The sequence below is a fragment of the Osmia lignaria genome, chromosome 6, assembly GCF_051020975.1.
Source record: "Osmia lignaria lignaria isolate PbOS001 chromosome 6, iyOsmLign1, whole genome shotgun sequence".
NCBI lineage: Eukaryota > Metazoa > Arthropoda > Insecta > Hymenoptera > Megachilidae > Osmia > Osmia lignaria.
Genome location: NC_135037.1, coordinates 2,256,247 through 2,278,518, shown reverse-complemented (window position 1 = coordinate 2,278,518; position 22,272 = coordinate 2,256,247). Strand labels below are relative to the sequence as shown.

Sequence of the window (22,272 nt, the reverse complement as noted above, 5' to 3'; positions counted from 1 at the left end):
GTTACAAAGGACTGGACAATTGAAATTCTATTAGATTTCAAAGAGAATACAATTATTTACACGTTTCCTGATTAAAAAAAACGGGTTGAATGCTAAGTGGTAGATAGAAAAGGTTTGTACGGTTGGCCGAGCGTGTCCGCTCAGGGTCCAGTCCTTTTCTCGATTTCTTTATTTCTCGTCGCTGACCCGTCCGAGCGTTTAGGAGGCCCAAGGAGATTAAGCCTGATATCGGGTTACGGGGCACCGCGGCTCCGCCTTTCTTCAGATTCCACGTAATATTTTAATCCGTTCGATCGAACCTTTTATCCTGCTGGCGAACGCACGTTCCCCGTCCCGGTTGGCGACAAACTGGACGTGTTTCGAGTTCGAATCCGATCGTGTTCCTAGTCCAGTTAGGCCCCACGGAATCGTTCGACCCTCTATTGTTCTCCAGAGGATTTTATCGGTTACGTCGACCGTGTTCGATCGCGACCTATGAAAAGCTAAGACTCGGGCTAAATATGATAAAAATTGAATTTGCCCAGACCTGGTCTAGTCGGAAATTCTTAGTAAAACGCTCGTCCGGGGGGTCTGGACGATGCGTCATTCCCCTTGGCGTCGTTAACCAAACAGTATCTATCCACGTCAGGATTAAAATGCTAGGATATCAAATAGATAGGGCGACGGAAAGTCGGGCAAACATAGATGCACGGAAACAAATAAGATCCATCATAGGCGTAAAAATGGAAGCTCCGCTTCCACGATGAAATTTTAATAAAATGGAAGGAACGAAAATGTTGGCAGGTTCCTCGAACGGTCACAGTCCCGTGCTGAACCTGTCAAAGACGGCGGGAAGCGGAAGCGTGGGCGAGCACTCCGGAAGCGAGGCCGAGGCGTCGCATCGTTCGCAGGACGACGAGGAGGAGGACGACAATCTGTCGGAGGAGCTGGACGACGACAACGAGAAGGACGAAGGTGAGATTCGCGCGATCTAAACGCGGAGGAGGTTGGTAAGAGGCCGTTCGGGCCGTGGGTCGATCAATTAAAGGCAGGTAGAGCGTGACGGTGGATTTGACGTGTGCCGAAAGTCGAAACGATGTTGCCCGTTCCGCGGCACGCATACGTAAAATAATTATATCGAATCGACTGGACAGACCGCGTTTAAAGACGAGTTCCCCGGGACGACTGGTAGGTCAGACCCTCTCATCGATCATCTCCGTCCGGAGCGGAACGACGTTCTTCTGCGATTCCTCTTCCATCCTAACGTCCCGAGAAACTCGTCTCCTCAGCGGTTGTCAAAACTTGTCAGTCGGGAACGGTGAAATTTTCAACTCGACGCGTTTGCATTTTCTGCAACTTCTCTAGTACCTTTTACTAGATAATTTTTCTAGTTAAATAAAGTTTCATTGGTTTTATCTTCGTTTGACTTTCTGTACTATGAAATCCTAAACTCCCAAGTTGAAATACCTTTGCTTTCACAGAATCCAAACGGCCTAAACGATTTCCCATATTCCAATAGAAGCTACATTGTAAATTGAATTGTACCGAAAGAGCAATTGCACTTTGACCAAAAAATGAGGGTCGCGAAGCCGAAGGAAGCACCACTGGCCACGGGGGCCCGTTGGTCGTTAGACTCGCATCTTCGGTATTTAGTTTCATTTTAATAATGAAAGATGGGCCCAGATAAACATCACGGTCCATGGTGCTATCTCGGCTGTCCCGGCGCGGCGCTTCGATGCAGCGAAGCGTCATAATCGCGGTGATTCCTAATCGATTTGCCGATTGCTCGCGCGTTAATTGGATCTTCCAATTAGAGTCACGTAGGATCGCGTGAACGGAAGAAACGGTTCGTTCCGTCCCGAAGCAATGCTACAGAGGAGAGGAAAGAAAAGAAAAAGAGTATTGCAAAGCGGAGTCGAAAAGACGACGCGAGGCAGGCTAGATTAGAGAGGATGATCGTGGAGGATGGGGTGAAGGGAGGAATTAGTGGGCCCCTAAATTTTCGGAAAGACACGAGTTAGACGTATAAATTGCGGTGATCGTGTAGAGGAGGGAGGAAGAAATCCGTGTCTCGCAGCGTGTCGTATGCATCGGCTACATCCTACCTATGGTGCTCGCGGTGATCGAAGTAGAACCCCATCGAACGCCCGTGGGAGTGTACACGGTCGTGGAATGCAGTTCTGATTTAATGAGACGCGCCGCTATCTCGCTCTCGTTCCTGGAATTCGATCTACCGCGATATTCGGCCGTTTCTGTTCTCCGTCCACTTCCTGAAGATTCGGCCCGACCCGCAAATGGGATCCGCACGAATCGATTCGCGAACGATTTCCCTCTGCTCCGTTAACCCTTTGACGAAGAAAACGGTCGCGAACGATCACGGACTCTTGCAGGGCTCATCATCGAAGGGTTAATCGAACGCCACTGGCTCGTTTTTGTCTGGAGTTCACGGTTATCCGAAAGAGAAAGAGAACGGAACGAGTCGACGATAAATTTCGCCAAAGGATCGTTGGAACAACGTTCGAGGGAGGTCTCGCGCTCCTTCGAGGAGACTTACAACGCGTGCGTGTTCCAGAGTCGTAATCCCGCGACGACTACTTGTTACCCTTCGCCACGTTTCTGATTTAACCTCATCGCGGACGAATTAAATTCGCGAATGAAACGGCACGGCACGAACAGCACGTAGAGCACCGAGGCCGCGATTAGCCTTGTAACGTAGAGGGAAGGATCGATTCGAATTTATCCTCGAACTATCGGAGGGATTCGGATGGAAAACCGTCGAGATTCCTCGAAGAACCGGACCGAGATATCCGGGGACCTCTTTGTTTTTGCTTTTCGCGGGTCGTGAGTCGCGTCGCCTGACGCTAAAAGCGGGAGTAGCCTCGTTATTCTCCTCTGTATCGACGATTAGCCTGGAAGCATGGTTTTCGTGGTCGAAAGGAGCGAGGTCGAGGCATCGAAAGATCCGGCCGGAATAAAGGATGCCTTATGGTTATTGCCGAAGAGGTTCGGAGTGGCGAGACAAGACGTCTGCGTGGGTTCTCCTTGCTTAAGTGACCGCTCGTGGTACGGCCCACACCGTGGGCTTTAGCCCCGGCTTGCTTTATGGCCAATGATACGTGCTTTATTGTATCGTCTTTTAATTATCAGCGCGCACCTACAACGCCACAGTGTTCGGTTACTTATTGCCATTGGCCGATTTAATGCTCGCGCGTCTGCCTGGGTTGCTTGCCTGCCTTCGATACGCCGATCCACCGATCCACCGATCCGCCGGCACCTTTTGATAGCGAACGCATCTCCCTCTCGCCTTATTTTCACCTTTTTTCGCTCCGGTCTCTTCTCCAATACCGTTTCCACCGCCTCGCCTCCTGTCCTTCCTCGAAACCCATTACAATTATCTCACTCGAAGAATGCTCTCCCACCCCCTCCTTTTCATTCGGCCTAAAATAGACTGTTAATAACGAAACTTTCAGCGATCAATTTATCATCTTCGTACAAGTTTGAAACGAAACCGATTTCGACTTTTTCAGATTTGTCGGACGTGCCGGAGAACCTGCCCTTGCCTGCACCGGGATCCGAGAGTCCTCAGGCGTTGAACTACTCTCAGATAGCCTCAGCGGCGGTGGCCGTTTCTCAGGGAGGCCAGGATCCCTCGGTCTCGAGTACGGAGACCCTGCTCAGGAATATCCAGGGATTGCTCAAGGTCGCGGCCGACAACGCGAGGCAACAGGAGAGGCAAATCAACTACGAGAAAGGTCAGTGGCGAGGGTTTCTTTAACGCGAACGGACCCACATTTTGAGAAATCGACGTATCTTGTAAGCAGAAAGTTTGTCGAGAGCTTGATTTACTTTTCAAATTGAAGCTCGAACTTGAGGTGTCGATGATTATCTTTCGTTTTACCATTCGCGCGAAGAGTTCTAATTAATTTCATTTGATTTCAAATTAAAATCAGTGAAATCTTCGAAGCGGAACGGCTCATAATTGAGAATACGAGCGGAGAGCCACGTGGCTGGCAAACGTATAGCAGCATTCCTACGCTTTCGTGCTTCAACGTTTCGTATCACACTCGTCGATCTGACATGTCGGATTTGTATCCGTAAATCGCCGCTAATTATCACTCAATTAGTCGTTGATGTTATCTCGACGAAACTATGATATTTCTTTTAATAGCTTTCAGCTACTATAAAATCAGCTTTGTCAATAACTGGCTATTAAGAGGAACAGAATACAAAGCGATCGAGAACTGATGTAATTTTTCAAAGCTTTCGATTCGAACGAGTTTCACGGTAGGTCGGCTCGGAAGATCGCTCGGGTGGAATTCAGTCGCAAGAGTGGAGTCCGCGCGTGCGTGCCCATGTTGGAAATATTATTGTTGTAGTCGGTAGATAAGCGGTGTGCGTCTTAAGTAGGCAAGCAACGAAGCTAGGTAACGCGATTAACGAGGGTCCCGCGAACCGTGGCGATGCGATGCGCCGCGGCCTGTACGCGTACGACTTCTTTCTCATTAAGCGAGTGATAGATCGACCTGCGTTATTATTAAACGCGTCCGGTTCGCAGCATCTTCGATCGCTAGAATCCTGGGAATTCAGGAACACTGGAGCATTCTAAATTTAACTCTTTGTACTTGGAAAATGATGATCGTCAATTGCAAGAACCTTAAGTAAAAGCCCATTATCGATTCCGAATACAAACGACGATACAAAGGCTCTGGCAGGTAATCGCAAGACTAACGACGGTGTAGGTCAGTCGACGACAAGGAAAGTTCGACCGGTAGGAAAAGCAAACATTCGTAATCCCTTCTTGGCCTAGTTTTTCGGAAGGCAAACGCTGCTTAACGGCAACGATCGCGGACAAGGACAACACGTTTAATGTATTCCACTCGAAATGTAAACCCTGCCTTTAATTGCCCATTAACCGGCGCAAAGTGTCTTTTATATGGCTCGTCGAGCCTCGTCTACGCCGCGTTTAACCCTATAAATTCCTTACGCGCCGTAAGTCGAGGTTGCGTTTTTCCTCGTTGTTTCGTTCGAGAAAACTCGAAGCGGCATTCTTTCGGGTGTATCTCTCGGCGGCGATCGCCGCGAGGAGAGCATTCTTTGTTTCGCGAACGTGAATCGACCACCGATTAAGCCGAGACTTTAACGCGAGAGGACGTTCGAACGGGCGGACGTTCAGCGCCCGAGGACGACACGTGAACGGGAACGAGTTCATCCGGTGAGCGTCGCGACGTCCGAGTCGACCTGCCGTACCGAGACCGTTTGCGCTCTGCTCGCGAGCACTCGAGAGGATAAAGGGACCGAATCGAAGCGAGAAAGGTTGAAGAGGCCGGGTAACGGAGCGCGAGAGGGTGGGCCGAAGAATGGAACAGGGGTGAGAGAGGGCCGATTTAATACTCGAACGAGTCAGCAGCTCGTTTTACACCAGATGGTTTTACATACCGCCCGCTATCGTGTTACCGAGCTTCTTCGTATGGGTGAGTCTTCGTCGTCGCGGCCTAATACGCGCGGACGCGAGAACACGACTGCCACTCTTGGGTTCTGTCCGCTCGACAAGCCTGCAGAGGGAAGAGGCAAAACTCTGGCACCAATCGTAGACGTTCGAACTCGAGTTTCTGGCTATCTCAAGAATCGCACCCTAACTGGGGAGCAAATTCAAACTCCTCTATTCTTACCTGGCAAAACAAGCAGAAATCGCTGTTCGTTAAGGCGGTCGCGGACGCACGGACCTCGTGGCCAACATAAAAAAAAAAAAAAAAAAGAAAAGAAAAATGTCGAAGCGAGAAGAGGCCCCTTTCTTCTCTCTATCTCTGTTTCTCGGTAAGTTACACGCCGCACGGAGAACAATATGAGCTCGGTTGCTGGCGAGTAGCCAGCTTGCAGAGAACTCGCTATCTTCGATGCTGGCCAAGATAAGGGACGAAGAGAAGCCACGGCGGGAGCGGAAAGATTGTGCTTGGTTGTTCGTGTCCCCCGGATCCAGGAGGAGGAAGAGAGAGGATAGAGTCCGTTGCGGGCCTGGTTCAAGGGCCGAGCGAGTGGAATAGAAAGAGGGGATTGAGTTGTAGCCGCGAGTGGAGGATCTTATGTAGATTCCTTGTAGATCGTGCACCCGATTCGATCGCGATCGGCTACCCGGTACCGGGTTAATTAAAATTGTACGGGCCGGACGTCTTTCTTTCTCGCAGCCCTCCACGTCCCCACTACCCTTCGCCACGATCCGCCATCGTCCTCTTCCTTTCTTCGTTCGCAGAGCCCTGTGTCCCTCCAGCTCTGTCGCGCCACGCCGCGCCGCATCGTCTCTACTCGCGTCCAGGCACCCTTCTTTTTTCCACGACCGTTCCGTTCCGTTCCGTTCCGTTTCGCCTTCGTTCGGAGCTGCACAGGCCGACGGCGCATCCCGCCGCCGTAAGCTCCTTCGATTTTTGGCCGCTGCCTGGGAGGCTGCTTACGTGAAATCCTATTACCGCGAGCCACGCAGCGCGACAGCGCACCCACTCTCTCTCCCACTCGCTGTTTGTCTCTGTGCACGGCTACCAGGATGCACGAGAACTCGGCTACCGAGATACGCCTTTCGCGAAACGAGCCTCCAGGCTCCGTTTACCAGTTTCAATCAACAATGAACCAAATTTAGTTAATAAATAGATATACACCTTGACCGATAACCAAGAGATGTAAATTCGCGTGGAGGTAAAGGGTTGAGTGCCGGTAGTTGGAACACCGGGATGCCCAAAAAGCATACACGATCGCGAGCTGTCCGACTGGTATCCTCGCTATAAATAGAGAAAGGAACACGGACTTTGCGAGAAACGGTCGTTAAAAAGGAAGAAGAGTCGAAGGAGTTACGATTTCGTCGTTGGTGCTCGTGTTTCGCATTTAGCTTCTCCCTTTTTCGATTCGTTGCTTCCATTCGTGATCCACCACCGAATCGGCGCTATACAGCCTCCGGCATCATTAAACGTCCGCAACCTCGCGCAGGCTACCTTAAAGATCGTCCCTGGGTCGAAGGTCGCGGTGCTGCGAGCCCGCGAACAACCGACCGCCGTCGATTATTATGCTTATTACGGTGGAAAGTAATAAATTATGCCAGGCTAATAGCTGGGACCGTGAGAAGACGGAGAGGAGCGGAAGCTGGCAGGTCTCGGAACAGTCGCGAAACCGTCCCGGCAGGAACGGGCACAAGAGAAAGGGATATTATACCGTAAAGATCGATTCGACGTGGAATTTCTTCGGTCGTTGGAAACAAAAGACAACGGTCGTTCGTCACGACCTCCTTGTGGCTTGGTCGTTTTCAGCTCAATAAAGCGAGCCGGTACACCATTCTTAATTAAATCTAGGACAACGCCGACGGGCTAATTAAAGCAAACAACCGACGCGATAAAGTTTGATCCGAGCTTGAGGACATCACGAAAGAAAGGGGCGAAGCAGCCGTAAAAAACGGCCGGAAATCGTTGAGGAGAAACAGGAAACGAAACGTCGATATCGATCAGCCGCGAGGAGTAAAATATTTCACGATGCTTGGTATTGTTTTATCGGCAGAAGAGTAAAGAGTTTATAGAGGGAAAAAGTAAGCGTGCCATCGACGCACATGGGCGTACAGTCTGCGCGATAATGGCTGATCGTTGGTCGATATACGGATAGCGAAGGAACTGGGCTCGTTCGTTGCCAGGGTTAGACATAAATCAATCGACCTGCACTCAACGAATGAAATGGACGCGCTTTGCGTCTGGTGTTCTGTTTCAATTTAAATCAACTAAGTAAGCGAAGTATGTTTCAGTAGAAAAACAATAAAAGAGAATATAGTGCTCGTTGGTGCATTCGATCGTGTGCCGGTTCGAAGCCGAGGAATTTTCATAACGAGCAGCGGTAGCAGCGGGTCTCGAGAGGGCCGGTAGCTTGCCGTGGAAGAAAAAGGGCGCCTTTAATGGGACACGTTGGCGCCCGGGTCAGGGTGGCCCCGTTGTTACTCGTTAATTCGAGCCGCGACCACGAGCAGAGCACGCACACCACAGCGTTCCGGGCCCCCTTGGTCCGGTTATTCTCGCGCGATTCCGTGGAAAGCTGCAAACGAGCGTGAACCAGAGGTATGCGCACCGAACGAGCAAGAATAGGGAGAGGATCTACAGCTCCACCCCGAGTCCTGTTGGAATAAAAACGCGAGACAATACGATGTTGCCGTGGCACGGTCCTTGTCGGTTCCCACCTCGGGCTCCCCGAACGCACGGTCAGCCTGGAGAACGCGGGGCCGATTGTCAATTAGAGAAACCACCAGGGTACTCTTTTAGCATAAAGCACCGGAGAACGACTCGTTTGCGCCAGCGAAAAGGAGGGTCCAGGGCCGAGGGATGAAACGCAGAGGAGCAACGATAAACGGACCATGGACGCACTGAATACAGGATAAGGAAATATTCAGAATGCTTCGTTACGTAAGAAATTTAATAAAATAATTCAAAGAAGCAAACGAACGAAAACAGGCTTGCCTGGGAATAGAAAGAAAATTGCAAGTCTCGGCGATAAAGTGTCGAGAGAACGTCACCTAAATCTTCGATTTAACGATCCAAAGGACATCGATCCTACGATCCTGTTGTAACATCCCCAAATGAAGTAACAAACGAACGGCAGCGAGCGTCTAACGATCTCGCGATTTCCTCGCTGAAGAGGAGTCGAATAGCCCGCGCACGCGAACGCGTCCTTTCGCATCGAGCACGATTATAAACTGAAAATTTACGAGCCTCTCGAAGCCTACGGGAGAAGATCTCGCGAATTCTTTTCCTTCCTATCTCGTCCCGTCCTGTCTTCGGACTTTGTTCGAGGCGCGTCGCGAGTTTTATCGTCGTCGCGGTTTTAAGTGTCCCTCGCGATACATTGTCGCCGAGGTCCTTCCTCTCGCGACCTTCGCTTCATTACGATCCTTACGTATTCTGTTATATATCTTTGGCTGTTGGCAGCCTATTGCAAGAATCTGAAAACTTTCAGCGTTATCCATTTACTTGCATATCTGTTACATCAACTTTCGCCAAAAGCTGTTAGCAACGACAGAGAGATCAATGAAACCACAATAGAGAGGGAGAGAGAGCGAGAGCGGTGAAAAGAAACATGACCTACCGCAGTTTTAACTACCGTTCAATTATACAGTTTGCTTTCGGGTCGTCGCACGGGCGAATAAAACGTGTAATTTACCGGCAATAAAAGAGCAGTGGTAACAGCCACTCGAGAGAGTCGGTCGTGGTCCAAGCGAAAAAGAAACAGAGAGGACCGTGTCGTTAACGACGCCGTTTATTGCCGCGAGGAACGAATATTTTGTTACAACTTTCAACCGAGAGATCTGATTCGACGACGTGGAATCGCCACGGCACGCGGCTTCGTGTCTCTCCTGAAAAGGTTCTCTTCCACCCCCACCGATCCTCCTCCGAGTTCCGATTAAGAGAATCCTGTTCTTAAAGTATCACTCAGGACGAAGTGAGTAAAAAAAACCTGGATAATTGGCCCTGTCATATCGGTACGAATGAAGACGTTTCGTTTCCTTCCACAAGCTGCACTCGCCTTCCTGCATACGTTACGGGAAGGAATACGGCGGAGATAAAAATCGACAAGTTTACCCGGAACGACAGAAGCGGGGCAATAACAACAGAGTTGGAGGATAAGTTGGTAGCAGGCGGTTATTAACGGGGTTCGCTAACGAAGGACGGCTCGTTCACGGGAAGCCTGGAGACTGGTGAACGCGCGAGAAGATGAAGATACCGCGGTAGGCAGGATTCGTTAAAACAATTTTTAATTACGGTCTCGAGTGACACGCGGGACAAAGAAGATAGAAGGAGCAGCTGGTTGTTCGCGAATGGGTCCCGATTTTACAACTCGTGACCGTTTCCTGTGCACGCGATACGCTTTCGCCTTCGCATAAATTGCATACAGTATTTCGAGCTGTTTCGGACATTCTCGAGAAGCCGAGCGTGTTAGCTGTGGAATCGTCTAGTAAAGGGAACGAGAGGAAGAATCGATCGTTAAGATGTCGACTACGGGTCGTCGGAGGTTATTCGATAAATGCTAGAGGAATCTTGCCGCTGAACGTTTTACGATCGCAAACCATTAATGTCTCATGCTGCGCGCGGCTGGTCTAGCATGCACGCATGCAAGTACGCTCTGACAGACACTCGTAATAACGATAAAGATCCAATGGTACCGAGGGAAAAAATGCTTGACTACGCGAGAGTTCAACGACTGCACCCAGATCGATTCGCGGTTACCACTGAAGATTACCGGAGAAAGTTTAAAGCGTTATTATAAGTTTCTTGCTCGATTCTTACAACACAGACTCTTTTACCTCGTTCGAGAAATATTCACGACAATTGTTGAAGGATCGCGTGGTACCGAACGGACGCAAAGTGCAGCTGAGAATAAGTGCGATCGTACATCGTGGTCGATCGTAGTTGAATAGTTTCGATATCTCTGTCCCGCAGGTCGGCTCGAAGTCGCGAGACTACGGTGGCCGGAGATACGGCGGAGAGCGTTTTCGCGTTTCAAGATAATCCTTCCTTCCTTCCTTCCTTCCTTCGGGAACAGACCCTCCGGGATATCTTGCCGAGTTATTGCACGACCGACGCTTAGAAACCACCGCTTCGACGATATCACCGCCTTCGACTCGTTCGAGAGACCTCGAACGATCTTCATTTTTCCTCGTCCGAGAAATCCGTAGGTTCAGAAACGCAAGAAACGCAAGAAACGCAAGTGCCTTGAATCCTACTTCACTGTGCTGTTATCGTAACCGTCAGATTTTTTTCTTTTTTACGATAAAAAGAAAAAAAAAAACTACAAGATGATTAACACGTCCACTGCTCTATAGCGAGAAGGCACGTTTTAAGGAGCATTAAGTTAATGTTCGAAAGTGTTGGCAAGCACATCGTCGATCAACAAATAAGTAGGTACCTTAAACGTTGCTCGATCGAGGAAGATTAAAATGAGGAGCGTAAAGAATCTGTTGGCGACGTTCATCGAGGGAAGAAAGAAAAGAAGAAGGGCGGATAATCCTTGGTCGCAGCTACGCGGCTTTTCGTCGAAGAAACCCAACCTCGAACGCAAACGGCAGTAGTTTTAGTGTTCGCTCGCGCGGCGAGACTGACTAGCTGCGATCTAATCCTATTTTCGTTAGATCCGTTAATGGTTAATGGGAGGCAAAGTGGTCAGCGACCGGAACAAGGCCTAAGTCCGTCTTAAATCCTGTACGAGGGAAACCCTTGTAGCCCTTAGCCAAGGACCGTAATCCATGCAGGATAACTATTGGCCTCTGCTCGACTTTGTCTCGATCAAAGTCGCCTTACGTTCCTCCTTATCGTCGAGAATACCCTTCGATCGATTCATCGATCAAGTTCTTAGGTTTCTGCGCGTAATCGAATGACGCTTCGTATCGTCGATTATCGTATCACGGTGTTCTGAGAATGATTTTCCGCTACCGTGTACCCGCAGACAATTCGAGTTCCGCGCACGGGGAGGCATGCCCGCGGGAGAGGAGAAACTTGCGAGCGCACGGACGATCGTTACGCGTTTATAATATGCAAGGGTGGAAACAATAATATCGTCGTTTCGTCTTCCCTTCGCCGAGAAAACCCAACGCGGGATTAATCGGGACACAGGGTCAGGAAATTTATGAAATTCTCACGCGGGAAACAGGCGAGAATCCGACTCCTTGGTTGAAGAAACGAGAAACGTTGCTTCCGTGGAAGAAGACGCATCGTTATCCTCGACTCTCTCTTTCTGAGCAAACGAATACCAAAGAGAGAGAGAGAGAGAGAGAGAGGGAGGGAGAGCAGGCTCGCTATCCCAGGGGTTGTAAATTACCGAAATAATCCGCCGCTTAATTCCCAACGGCGGTTTATTACCGAGTCCGCGATCCGTCGAAATGAAATTCGTAAACGTCTGCCAATCTCGGCGAGAGGATAGAAAAACGGCGAGAACGATCCACGGGGACAACGAAGGTGGTTATCGATGGACGAGGGGTGGAAAGCGTGAGGGGGAGGAGGCGGGGGTGTAACACGAAAGCTACATTATACTATTCAAACGATTGCAGGGCACGGCGTACAGGGTAAGTTGACATTGTTGTTTCTGAGGGTGGCCTGGGGCTGCTGCGAATATCTTAGCGTCGCGCAGAAGCTATACGCCCGTATATGTACGTCGTCGTACAAGCCCTGCGGGGATGTGAACGCTACACCACCACTAACCCGTCGCCGCGCCGTCTTCCCGCCACCATATACTAATCAATAACCATGAATCGCTCCGGTAACAGTGGCATGCACGTTCCGTTGCACCGTTATTGTTGCCGGGCCAGAGTGCTCGAGCTACCGTGAATATTATTATCGTCGACGATCCTGGACTAGGCGCGATTCCACCTCGCGATAACGCCGTACGCGATAACCCTCTCGCCTCTAACCAGTCGAATCTTTTCGACAGGTGTGTTTTCTCTTCGATTCACTTGAAACACTGAAATTGTAAAATAAAAGTTGAATCGAGCGCGCGTGTAACGAGTCCCCGCGTAACTCACGGTTTATGGAGCGACTCGCGATTAGGGCTCTTCTAATTGACGCGGGAAACGACCAAGAGAAGGCAGCCCCTCGATTGGGGGCGAGTTTTCTTACGAGCCAGCTACACGGCCAACATTAATCCTTGAAATTTTAATGGCCGCTAGCTCGCGGTCGAATTTCAATAAGCTCGAACCCCCCGTCGAGCACCCTCTGCCCGCCAACGAGGATTGATTTTCACGACTTCCAAGTCGTCGCCTACCGGAAACTTCGCATCCACCAAGCTTTACATCGAAACCACGAACGTTAAAAAGACGAGACGCTATAAATTTCAATTCGATCCTCCCAAATCTGTATTACTTTAATAATTATATTTTACATTTCACCTCCGCTACCTACAATTGATAGATCCAAAAGTAGAATTGAAATTTCAACTCGGATAGATCGAGTCCCGAGGGTGAGCGGCAGGGCTGACGTTCCGTCGACGACGATCTCTAATAAAGTTCAATTATCTCCGGAAACGTTAGGTACCGAGGGAAAGGTGAACGAGAGCTAGAGGGCTGGTTTCGAGGGTGGGGAAAAGCTCGCTAACACGGGCGACGAGAGAAAGAGAAACCGGGAGAGATGATAATCTAAACGATCGCAAAGTGGGCTGCAGAAACGCGCCGAAATTGGCAATAACAGGGTGGCGAGGGGGTTGTCGGAGGACGGGCAGGAAGGGGCAGCCGCGTAACGTATACACGTAGCACCGGCGCGAACTTCCTATTCTGGTTAGCATTCAAATTGAATCTTCGTGGCGGCCGGTCGTGAAGAGTTACCGCCGTTAATGGACCTCGCAAACGCTCTCAAATTGCTGCCAGACTGCTGAGACGTGGCCCTACCTAATCTACCAGCTTGATTCTCATCGTACTGTTCTGCTTTGCCCTTCTACTGTGTTCGCGAATATCCTAGCATTTTCCAAACCTCGATATTTATACCGATTCCGAGTGTTCGCTGAAAAAATATCACCACCAGCAAAAAAAGAATCGCTGCGGAAACGATGCTGCGAAATGTCCGCAAATTGGCAACGATCTAACGAGCAGCTTATCGGTCGATGAGCCGCGAGACGCGTTACGAGCCTCCCGGCTCATTGGCCACCGATGTAATTCGAAGAGCAGACAGCCAGAAAGAAAGAGGGTGCTTTTACCCCGCCACTCCCTCTAGCTTTCTTTTCTTCCGTTAAACCGAATTAGCCTGCTTGATTTAGAGCCCGGAAACGTTTTACCAGCTGAAAAGCGACTTCTTTCCTCCTCGACGAGGGACGATGCTTCGGGTTCGTTCTCTCCGGGGGTTTTAAGCTCGCTAAACGTAATAGATTCTTTCGAACCTCGAGGAAACCACGAAATCTACGAGAGAAGAGAAAATCAGAAAGCGACGAGTTTCTAGGCTCTGAGCGAACGTACCCTCTTGCCGAGATTCGAAATGGCTAATTTAGCGTGCTCGGTCCCACGAGGGAAGAGGGTAAGATCGCGAAGACGGAGAAAGATGGCGAGGGACGAACACGGCACGGAGACAAGCCACGCGGTCGAGATCCTCTTCGTCTCCGTGTAATTCTATTAGAGGTAACTACGCGAGCTCTGGTCCGGCTATCGTCCGTTGAATTTAATCACGAACCCACTAGACCGACTACGATACTCCACCATCCGTGCCATCTTTTGGGAAAAGCAACCACGGAGAATCTTGCCCGCGCGTTAATCCAACTCGAGACTGCTGCGAGAACGAGATCATTTACCATGCAAACTGTGCCTATTAAAATGCTATGTTATTTTAACCCTTTCACCAGTTCTAGACATAAGAAATTATGAGATCATTTTTCGAGCTATGAAAATTATGATACAAACACTTCTCTTTTTTGCAATCTGTTCGGTCAACATTTTCACGGCGAGCTACTTTAGAAGCAATTTTAATATACAAATTTGTCGAATGAGGATAGCAAACAAGCTACAGTAATGAGTCTCTAAAGTGATCAAAATCTATTTTAAAATATTTGTACATTGACATATTTCCTGTCGTTAACGATTAACTTGTTAACGAAGTACCGGTACATTTCCCTCGTTAATTTTCACTGGAAAATCTGACAATCGAACGATACATCGGTTAAGCGAAAACATATTTTATGATTTCAGCCGAACTGAAGATGGACGTTCTTCGGGAAAGAGAAGTGAAGGACAGCCTCGAGCGTCAGCTTCAAGATGAGCAGAAGGTTCGAGGTAAGTAAACGATTCCCGACGACCAGACATTGCTTTACTGCCTCTGCTCGTCCAATGAAATTCCATCGGGCAACTTTACGGGTACCCGTATTCGCGTCGAGGCGGATACTCTTTACGGCTTTGTCGAATCGACCGGTCGCGTAAACGAGCGGCTCGTCTCACGGATAGATCCGCGACAAGCCGCGGAACCTTCCAATGGCCGCTTTGTCGTCGAGTTATTTCACTGGACGATAAATCAAACGGTCGCGTCGCGAAGAGACGCCGCTATAAAGTCTCTACGTTGCATTTCCCATTATTCTAAGCTCGAGACTTTCCTTCAGCTTAGATTCTTTACTTTTCCAATGAAACGTCTGTCATTTTGCCCCAACGTATTGTTGTTGCCCAGGATCATAAAATAATCGTCCTAGTTGCCCGGGGTTAGTCTAGGTTGTTTCATAAGTGTAATGGAAGGGTAGAAAGTGGAAGGAAGGAAGGAAGGAAGGAAGGAAGGAAGGAAGGAAGGAAGGAAGGATGGATGGAGGACGGCAAAGGCCGTGATCGTTCGACCAAGTTTGTATCGAATGTCAGTCCGTAATAGAATAGTCTCGCGTTTACGGGCTGCTCCTCTTTGACCACCTACTCCATTTGCAACACCCACTCCCCTTTGTCCTCTCGTGTTCTCTCTTCTTCTCTCGGCTCGCGGTCCAAGAAAAAACGAACAACAGAAGCGATTTCTCCATTGTACGTCGAGTCTGGATCGAAGATCGAGATCTTACCGGGACTCGGGCTCCTGTTATCTTGTTGCTCGATGAATCACGCACGGATTAACGAATCGTTTCGCTATACATCACGATATAATTTACGTTTTCAAAATTCGAGTGGTGTATTTTCGAAACAATGGTACCATCTACTAAAGCCAGACGTTTAGTCACCTTAAAATCGATTCGGTATCCTGTCGACGGAGAAACGGAGAGAAACGAAGAGAAAGGGCGTCAGGTAGGTGCGGGTAAATTCAATATCACGGATTTTCCCGGCAAAAGATGTCGGCGTCTCGGCTGACGCGAGTACAATGCGAGGGCCGATAAATATGTAAAAGTGTAGAAGACAGAGTGGAATATATCCGCGTGTTTGGTGCTTGGCACGGCCACGTTCGCGCTATATTGCGCTCCGTGGGCAAAAATGATGAGCAGCTAGAGGCAGAAGCTGGTGGAAGGGTGGAAAAGCGCAAGGGGGAAGGATGGAACGAAATTTCTTGTTTTTTCGTCGAAACGATTTTTGCGAGCGAATGATCGTAGGTGGTGGACGCGCTAGGAAAAACGAGTTGTCGAGGCCGGGCCCTCGCGGTAACACGAGCCTGTGACAACAGCAGTCCATTAGTCAACCAGCTCAGTGTCAATACATGAATATGACAGCCGGTCTCACGGAATAGGCCATCTCCTCCCTCGTCGCCACCCATAATGTCAAGCGGCTTCTACGATATCGCAAATATAGGAAATAGTCTACCCTCCCCAACGACTATACAAAACCTTTATCTTCCCGTGCGAAACTTTTGCTTTCACCTTTGCCTCTCTTTCACCCTCCCCCTTGTCTCTTTTTCTCCGGGTGATCGATGTCGAAACCGATGTCGACTTACCCCTCCCCTTCCCTCCTCGTCAACACTTTCTGAGATTACGAAATTACCATTGTCGAATGGCCGGGTTACAAAATTTAAAATTCAAGTGGTGTACGAAAAAGCTAATCGAAGATTGACGATGTTCGTTGACGAGGCGTTCATCGATCGCGTCCCATCGATCGCGGATTCGTGCGAACACTTTCGTTAGGTTGATCGAAAAAAGCGTGCGAACACGTTTTCGAGGATTCCTCAAGGCGGCGGCCCACGTAAGACGATACTTAATTTGCGCGAGACCTCCTGCGGTTCCAACCACAGGACGATCGATCATCCCAGGATATTGACGGAACACCACCGCTGGCCTAAGACCATCGTCTTCTCGTTCGGCTAATGACCGGCGAGCAAATGAAAAGGTACGCGAAACGAAGCAACGTCTTTCTTTTATCAGACACCCTCTTTCCTCGAGGCTTATCCGCCGATAGACGGTTCAAAGAGAAACCTTTTTCGCTTCGGGTTCGATTTATTATTCGAAAATACGCTGTTGTTTCTTTCTTGCAAGGTGAAAAATTGTCGTTATCAGTTTTATAGGGTAGACGCATCGCGGCTGCAAAGGCAATTTGTGCAATAAGCAGGGAGGAAATCGCGGGAGCGGGGTCGAAGGGGTGGAAGAAGATAGGGGGCGCGGTGTTATTAGCCCGTTTAAAGCCCCGTTTGGCATTTCGGTAAAGGTTGAAATGTCCGACCTCCTGCTGGCTCGAAGACCGTATTATCTTAGCAGGGGTTGCAACGAGTCGATGTTCGTTGTTGCTAGTCGAGGGATTCGTAATGGGACACGCGTTGCTTCGCCTCGAACAATGAGATGACCTTTGGAACAACCGATACACCAGACGATCACGGTGACGCTTCGACGTTCTCCAGAAACGCCAGGACTTTATTTTGACGAGGCTGAAAAAAACGTTTTCTGAAGAAACGCCAACGACGTTTCTCACGTTGTCGCCGAGTTTACGAGCGGAATATACATTCCTGTTCAAAAGTATTTTATCGTTAACTTTTCTTAAAAATTCCTTTGCCATTTTGTTCAGTGATGTGACGCAAGTTAGCCGCGCAGCGAAGGAAACAAAGTTTCTGATTAGATTAGCTTCGGATTAGATATAGCAGCATGCTTAACAGCATGGCCGAATACTTTTGGATAGCAGTGTAGCGGAGCAAGATTGGCCGCGAGGCGGATTGGTTGATCGAGGCTAGGATAACAAATAGAACGCGGAACGAGCGGTCGTGCTCTGGATTGGATCCGCGAACGGAAATTCTGGCCGGCTTCTCGCGCGTCAAGCTCGCCTTTTCTACGAGCAAAAACCTCTACTCTCCGCAACGCCGCCGCCTTGGGAACCGACAGCTGCCTTTGCTGTCGCGCCACGAGAAACTTGCGGCCTCCCTGTAATTAGCCCGTGCCTTTTGTCGCCAGAGAGAAACGCCCGTCTCCTCTCTGTTAACCCCTTTCGCAAGTCTCCTTTCCTCTCGATTCCCTTTGATGCCTTCTCTTCGATTTTCCTAACATCCGTTATCCACCAGTTAAAAAGAAAAATGAACAGAGAAGAAGAAGGAGAACCTCCGAAAGTGAATAATCGCTTATCTACCGGTCCCTGACGATACTTACGTTTCACGCCGTTGCCGACGAGCAACGCGACAAACGGAATTGAAACTGTACAATCAACCAACCGAGATTTATACTCGACGCTGTTCGTCCCCTTGAATTAGCCGGGCCGCGTAATGCTGGGATCGGGTGTCGGTGTAATTGGGACCCGAGGGACTTTGCCGCGTTTCAACCCCATTTCGACCACCGTCGCGTCCTGCCGGATCGTCACGCTATCCTCGAGTTTTCCCAGCTATTTACAAAGAGCTCTCTCGCTATCTCGAAGCCTCGATGCCGATTGTTAACCCTTTCGCGTCAAACTGATTGTTACTTATCGAATTCGATCACTCGAGCAACCCTGTAATTCTACATATAACAATTTATTTATACAAGAATCACGACGCAATACTCGATTCTAGACTATAATTACTCGAGCCAGATCCATCTTCGGATCAATAATCCGTGACTAACATAACCAGCCAAGTATCTGTGTACCTATCTCGCAAAGGAACCCATCGTTGCGGTATCCTCGAACGAGTGGAGAGCTAATTCTCAAAAGAGTTTACGTCGACAACAACAGCAACAGCGACAGCAACAACAACAACAAGAACGGTTACGGACATCGATGACGTCGGTGCTACGGTGCGTAACGATAGCTGATTTGCTTTGAAGTGAACGTTTACACACACCGATCAGTGGAACCCTCACCGGTATTGTAACTCTGCTCGAGCCAAGGGATGGACGGGGGATACGAACAACGTTGTTTCGCCCTTGTCTCCGTCTAACCGTGCCAGTCGACGTCGTTTACGCTCCTAGACGACGCCAGTGACGCGCGGATGCGTGCCGATTACCACCCTCCTCGCTTCGCTCGCCTACGAATCCCGTCCTTTACGCGACCATTCTGACTCACTGAATCCCGCACCGGAAACCCGCTGTGTCGCGGCTGATGGTTGCGCGCGAACAAAGTCAACGCAGCGGACAAACATTAGGAGGCTCGATTAGGGGAGCGAACCTGGAAGGTTGCTCTTTTTTCCAATTACTCCCTTCGCGGTTACGTTCGTTGGCTAGATTTTTTTTTTAACCAAATTTTTATCGCAGTCTAATTTTACTAAAACGTCGTTCGGTTCGCCATAGAAGACGCGATACGATGCCAAGTTAAACAAGATTACACGTGTCAAACCATTTGACGTCACACGGCTCGTACGAAACAGTTGTGTATACTTCGATTCGGTCTATCTTAAACATCGGCGAAAAAAAAGAGAGCATGCTTTGCTACACGGATACTCGAATCTGGAACTTTTTGCTCAGCCAACTAGACACTGGTCTACTCGATCATCGAGCTGCCAGATCGAATCCAGATTCCTTTTCGCTCCAGCTAGTATCACAAGCTGGTACGACCACCACGTTTATCATGATTCATCCTACGCCACAAGTTTATTATTTCGTCGTTGACAACGACAACAGAGACGATTGACGTCAACCAGAAGATTCACGGATCTCTATCCAGTGATAACGCGAGCAATAGAGAATCTAATGCGAAGAACGAATCGGTGGGTGAAAGAGGGAAGGGAGGAGAGGTTCTGCGCTGGATCGGGCAAAGGGTTCGTACGCTGGTCGGCTTACCCCCTTTGTGACAGTTTAGCGTTTCATGTCGTATTCCGACTCATTGGAAATTGAGGAATACAGAAGAGGTGCAAAAGGGATACGGCTTTGTGATAAAAAGAACGTTGGTCGACGACGATGGACTACTCTGCTACCGTACCGTCACCGCCCCGCGAATGTAAACCCTTCTGGTCCCTATCGCGGCGGGGGTCGTGGCCCACGACAAAGGTGTCGCCACCGGTCAAGCCTCTTTTTGCTCTTTCAGCTAAATTGACCAAGCTTCAATTTTTCCACGACTACTTTGTTTTTTGTTGATGGTTCACTTTGTCCGACGAGAATGTCGCGAACTCGAGAAGGGAGCAACCGGGCCAAGAATATATCGGGCTGGTTTAGGTAAAAAGGGTAAAATCTTGGGGACGGACGCGATAAAAGGCCGAGGTCTTTAGTCGATAGGTCGACTAAGAGGTGGACGTTGGAAGCCGATACAGTGGCTAGTATATCCCAGAAGGCCGGCTATATCGACGAAGAGCCGATGCTGCTGGCTACAAGGGGTAGGTGCCGCGGTCACTTTGTGAACTAACCTGGCTTTGCCCGCTGTTTAATTAAGTCTCGCCGAGACTACTCGTCCTCTCCCCCTTTCTCCTTCTCTCTCTCTCTTTCTCTCTCTCTCTCTCTCTCTCTCTCTCTGTTGTCCGTTTCTCTGGCTCTCCGGTTAACGGCACGAACCCCCGCTTGATTTCGCTAGCCCTTCAATCGTTTCTCGTCTCTCTCGCCTGGCACCACCCACCAGCCTGTTTGTCGTGAATATGACACTGGCCATTCTCTCTTTCTCTTCTTCTATCCCCCTGTCTCTCTTGGACAGCGAGAAAAAAAAAATTAAATCACAGCCACTGCTAGGACGCGACCAAAGGGTAACCGAAGCTGTCGAGGGTCTCTGCTCGCTCCTTCGTCGCCGCTTTCTGACGCGAGCCAGAACGACAAAGCCGACGGTCAAGCCAGAGGAAACCACGACCCCGATTCTCCCGTCACTTTCCTTACGAACAGGAAATTTTCACGTCGAACCTGGTAAACGTGCTCGAAGACGAGAGGGATGGCTACGTATATCGAGAAACGTTGCTTCTCCGTATTCCAATAAACTGGCTGGATCTTCTTCCCCGTAGTGTAATTTTTTCCCTCGGTGCTTGCTTTTACCCCACGAAGCCCCGAAGGCAACGCGTATGAATTCGCTCGCGCATAACAGTGAGCTTCCGTAATATAATTGTTAATGCGCTGATGGGCCTCGTGTACACGGTTCTGCGTTTACGCGTTGTACGCGCCGATACACGCGTCCATCGGTGCCAACCCCTTACGTAAAAATAGACCAGCCGTTTACCTGACGCTCTACCTAACTCTCCAGACCGTTTCTCGTCGATGCTTTCGAAGGGATTAAAAATTAATTCTCACGAAATCACGGGAATATAGGCGCGATCAAAAAGACGGTAAGCCGAGAATTAATCTCCGAGAAGAAAGTCTGCCGGGATGAAAACTCGCGGGTGTCGGAGGGATGAATCTTTGCCGGTTATCTGGCCAAACGTACACCTGCTTGCGAGCAATATTCTCGCCAAGCTGACGTAGAAATATTCCGCGAGACGACGGGAGAGAGAAATAAAACGCGGCAACTTATTTACGCGAACGAGCTAGAAGCTCCTCCGGGAAATAGGCGATGCGGTCCTGGCTTTTCTTTACGCTCGTCTAGTTACACCTACACCCTGCTGTCAGGGTGAAATAAAAGCGTAACCTTCAACGCGATTTATTGCCGAAGAGGAATAAAAGAAGACTGATTCCCTGGGAATCCGTTGGATTAAACGGCAGATTTCCAGCACGTCTATATATTTCAATCTGTCTGACTAAACAAGTCAATTTTTACTTTGATGGCCGATGTCGCGTATTCCTGACTTTAATATTATTACCTTTCGCTGTAAATTCGCAGCGTACTTGTATAAAAACCGTTAATTGCCGCAATAATCGACAGGAAAAAGTTCCTCGACGTTTCTTCAGCGAATACATAAAATTATAGAAAACGAAAGGCGGGAAACAGAGTAGCGTATTCGATCCGTTCAACACACGGTATTTCGAGCATCGGCATCCTTCGAACGTGTTCACATATTCGAAATAGCCGAAGGCGCCTCGAGGAGAAAGAGAGGAGAGACGAGAAATGGAAGAGAGTACCGAGGTGTACCGACCTAATCGTATTTCATAATAACGTCGAGCGAGAGCGTGTAGGTGTGTGTGCGCGCATGACCGACCAGCCCGTGATAAATAAAGAGCGTAAGAAATACCATTATGGAAGCTGGCTGTATGTAAGCACGCGCGCGAGAGAGCAGACAGACGACGCGACGCGAGAAATTTCGTTGCTGCGGAATTTAGATGAAATTGCGCGAATTACTTGAGCGCCCATCGCTCGTATGTGTGCATACGTAGCTACCCTCCTACGCTTTCGACGGGCGTGCGCGCTCGAATCGTCTCGGATCCGCGCGGAGAAAGGCTTGCGAAAATTCTACGCGTACCTGAACATCGTCGCGACCATCGCGGAATGGAACGCGCCCTCCGCTTTGTTCCTCTATCGTTTCTACTGCGAAGCATTCGAATTTCACGATGGAAAATTTCGGAAGAATCGAGAAGACACTCGTGGGAGCGATATTTTTTCGAACGCGTAAGCTGCGTTTAAAGTCGATTCGTCGG

General features: G+C 49.3%; 1 protein-coding gene and 1 long non-coding RNA gene across 5 annotated transcripts in view; one reads left to right on the top strand and one right to left on the bottom strand.

Moving 5' to 3' along the window:
* LOC117601698 (uncharacterized) overlaps positions 1-22,272 on the bottom strand; it is a 175,170-nt gene that overhangs the window by 89,439 nt on the left and 63,459 nt on the right. The window lies entirely within an intron of this gene.
* dac (dachshund family transcription factor) overlaps positions 1-22,272 on the top strand; it is a 128,247-nt gene that overhangs the window by 81,666 nt on the left and 24,309 nt on the right. For all 4 annotated transcript variants that reach the window (XM_076688877.1, XM_034318814.2, XM_034318815.2 and 1 more), the window contains exons 6-8: positions 784-954; positions 3,507-3,731; positions 14,648-14,731. In XM_076688877.1, the coding sequence (XP_076544992.1) occupies positions 784-954; positions 3,507-3,731; positions 14,648-14,731 (480 nt within the window). The remainder of the gene's footprint in view (positions 1-783; positions 955-3,506; positions 3,732-14,647; positions 14,732-22,272) is intronic.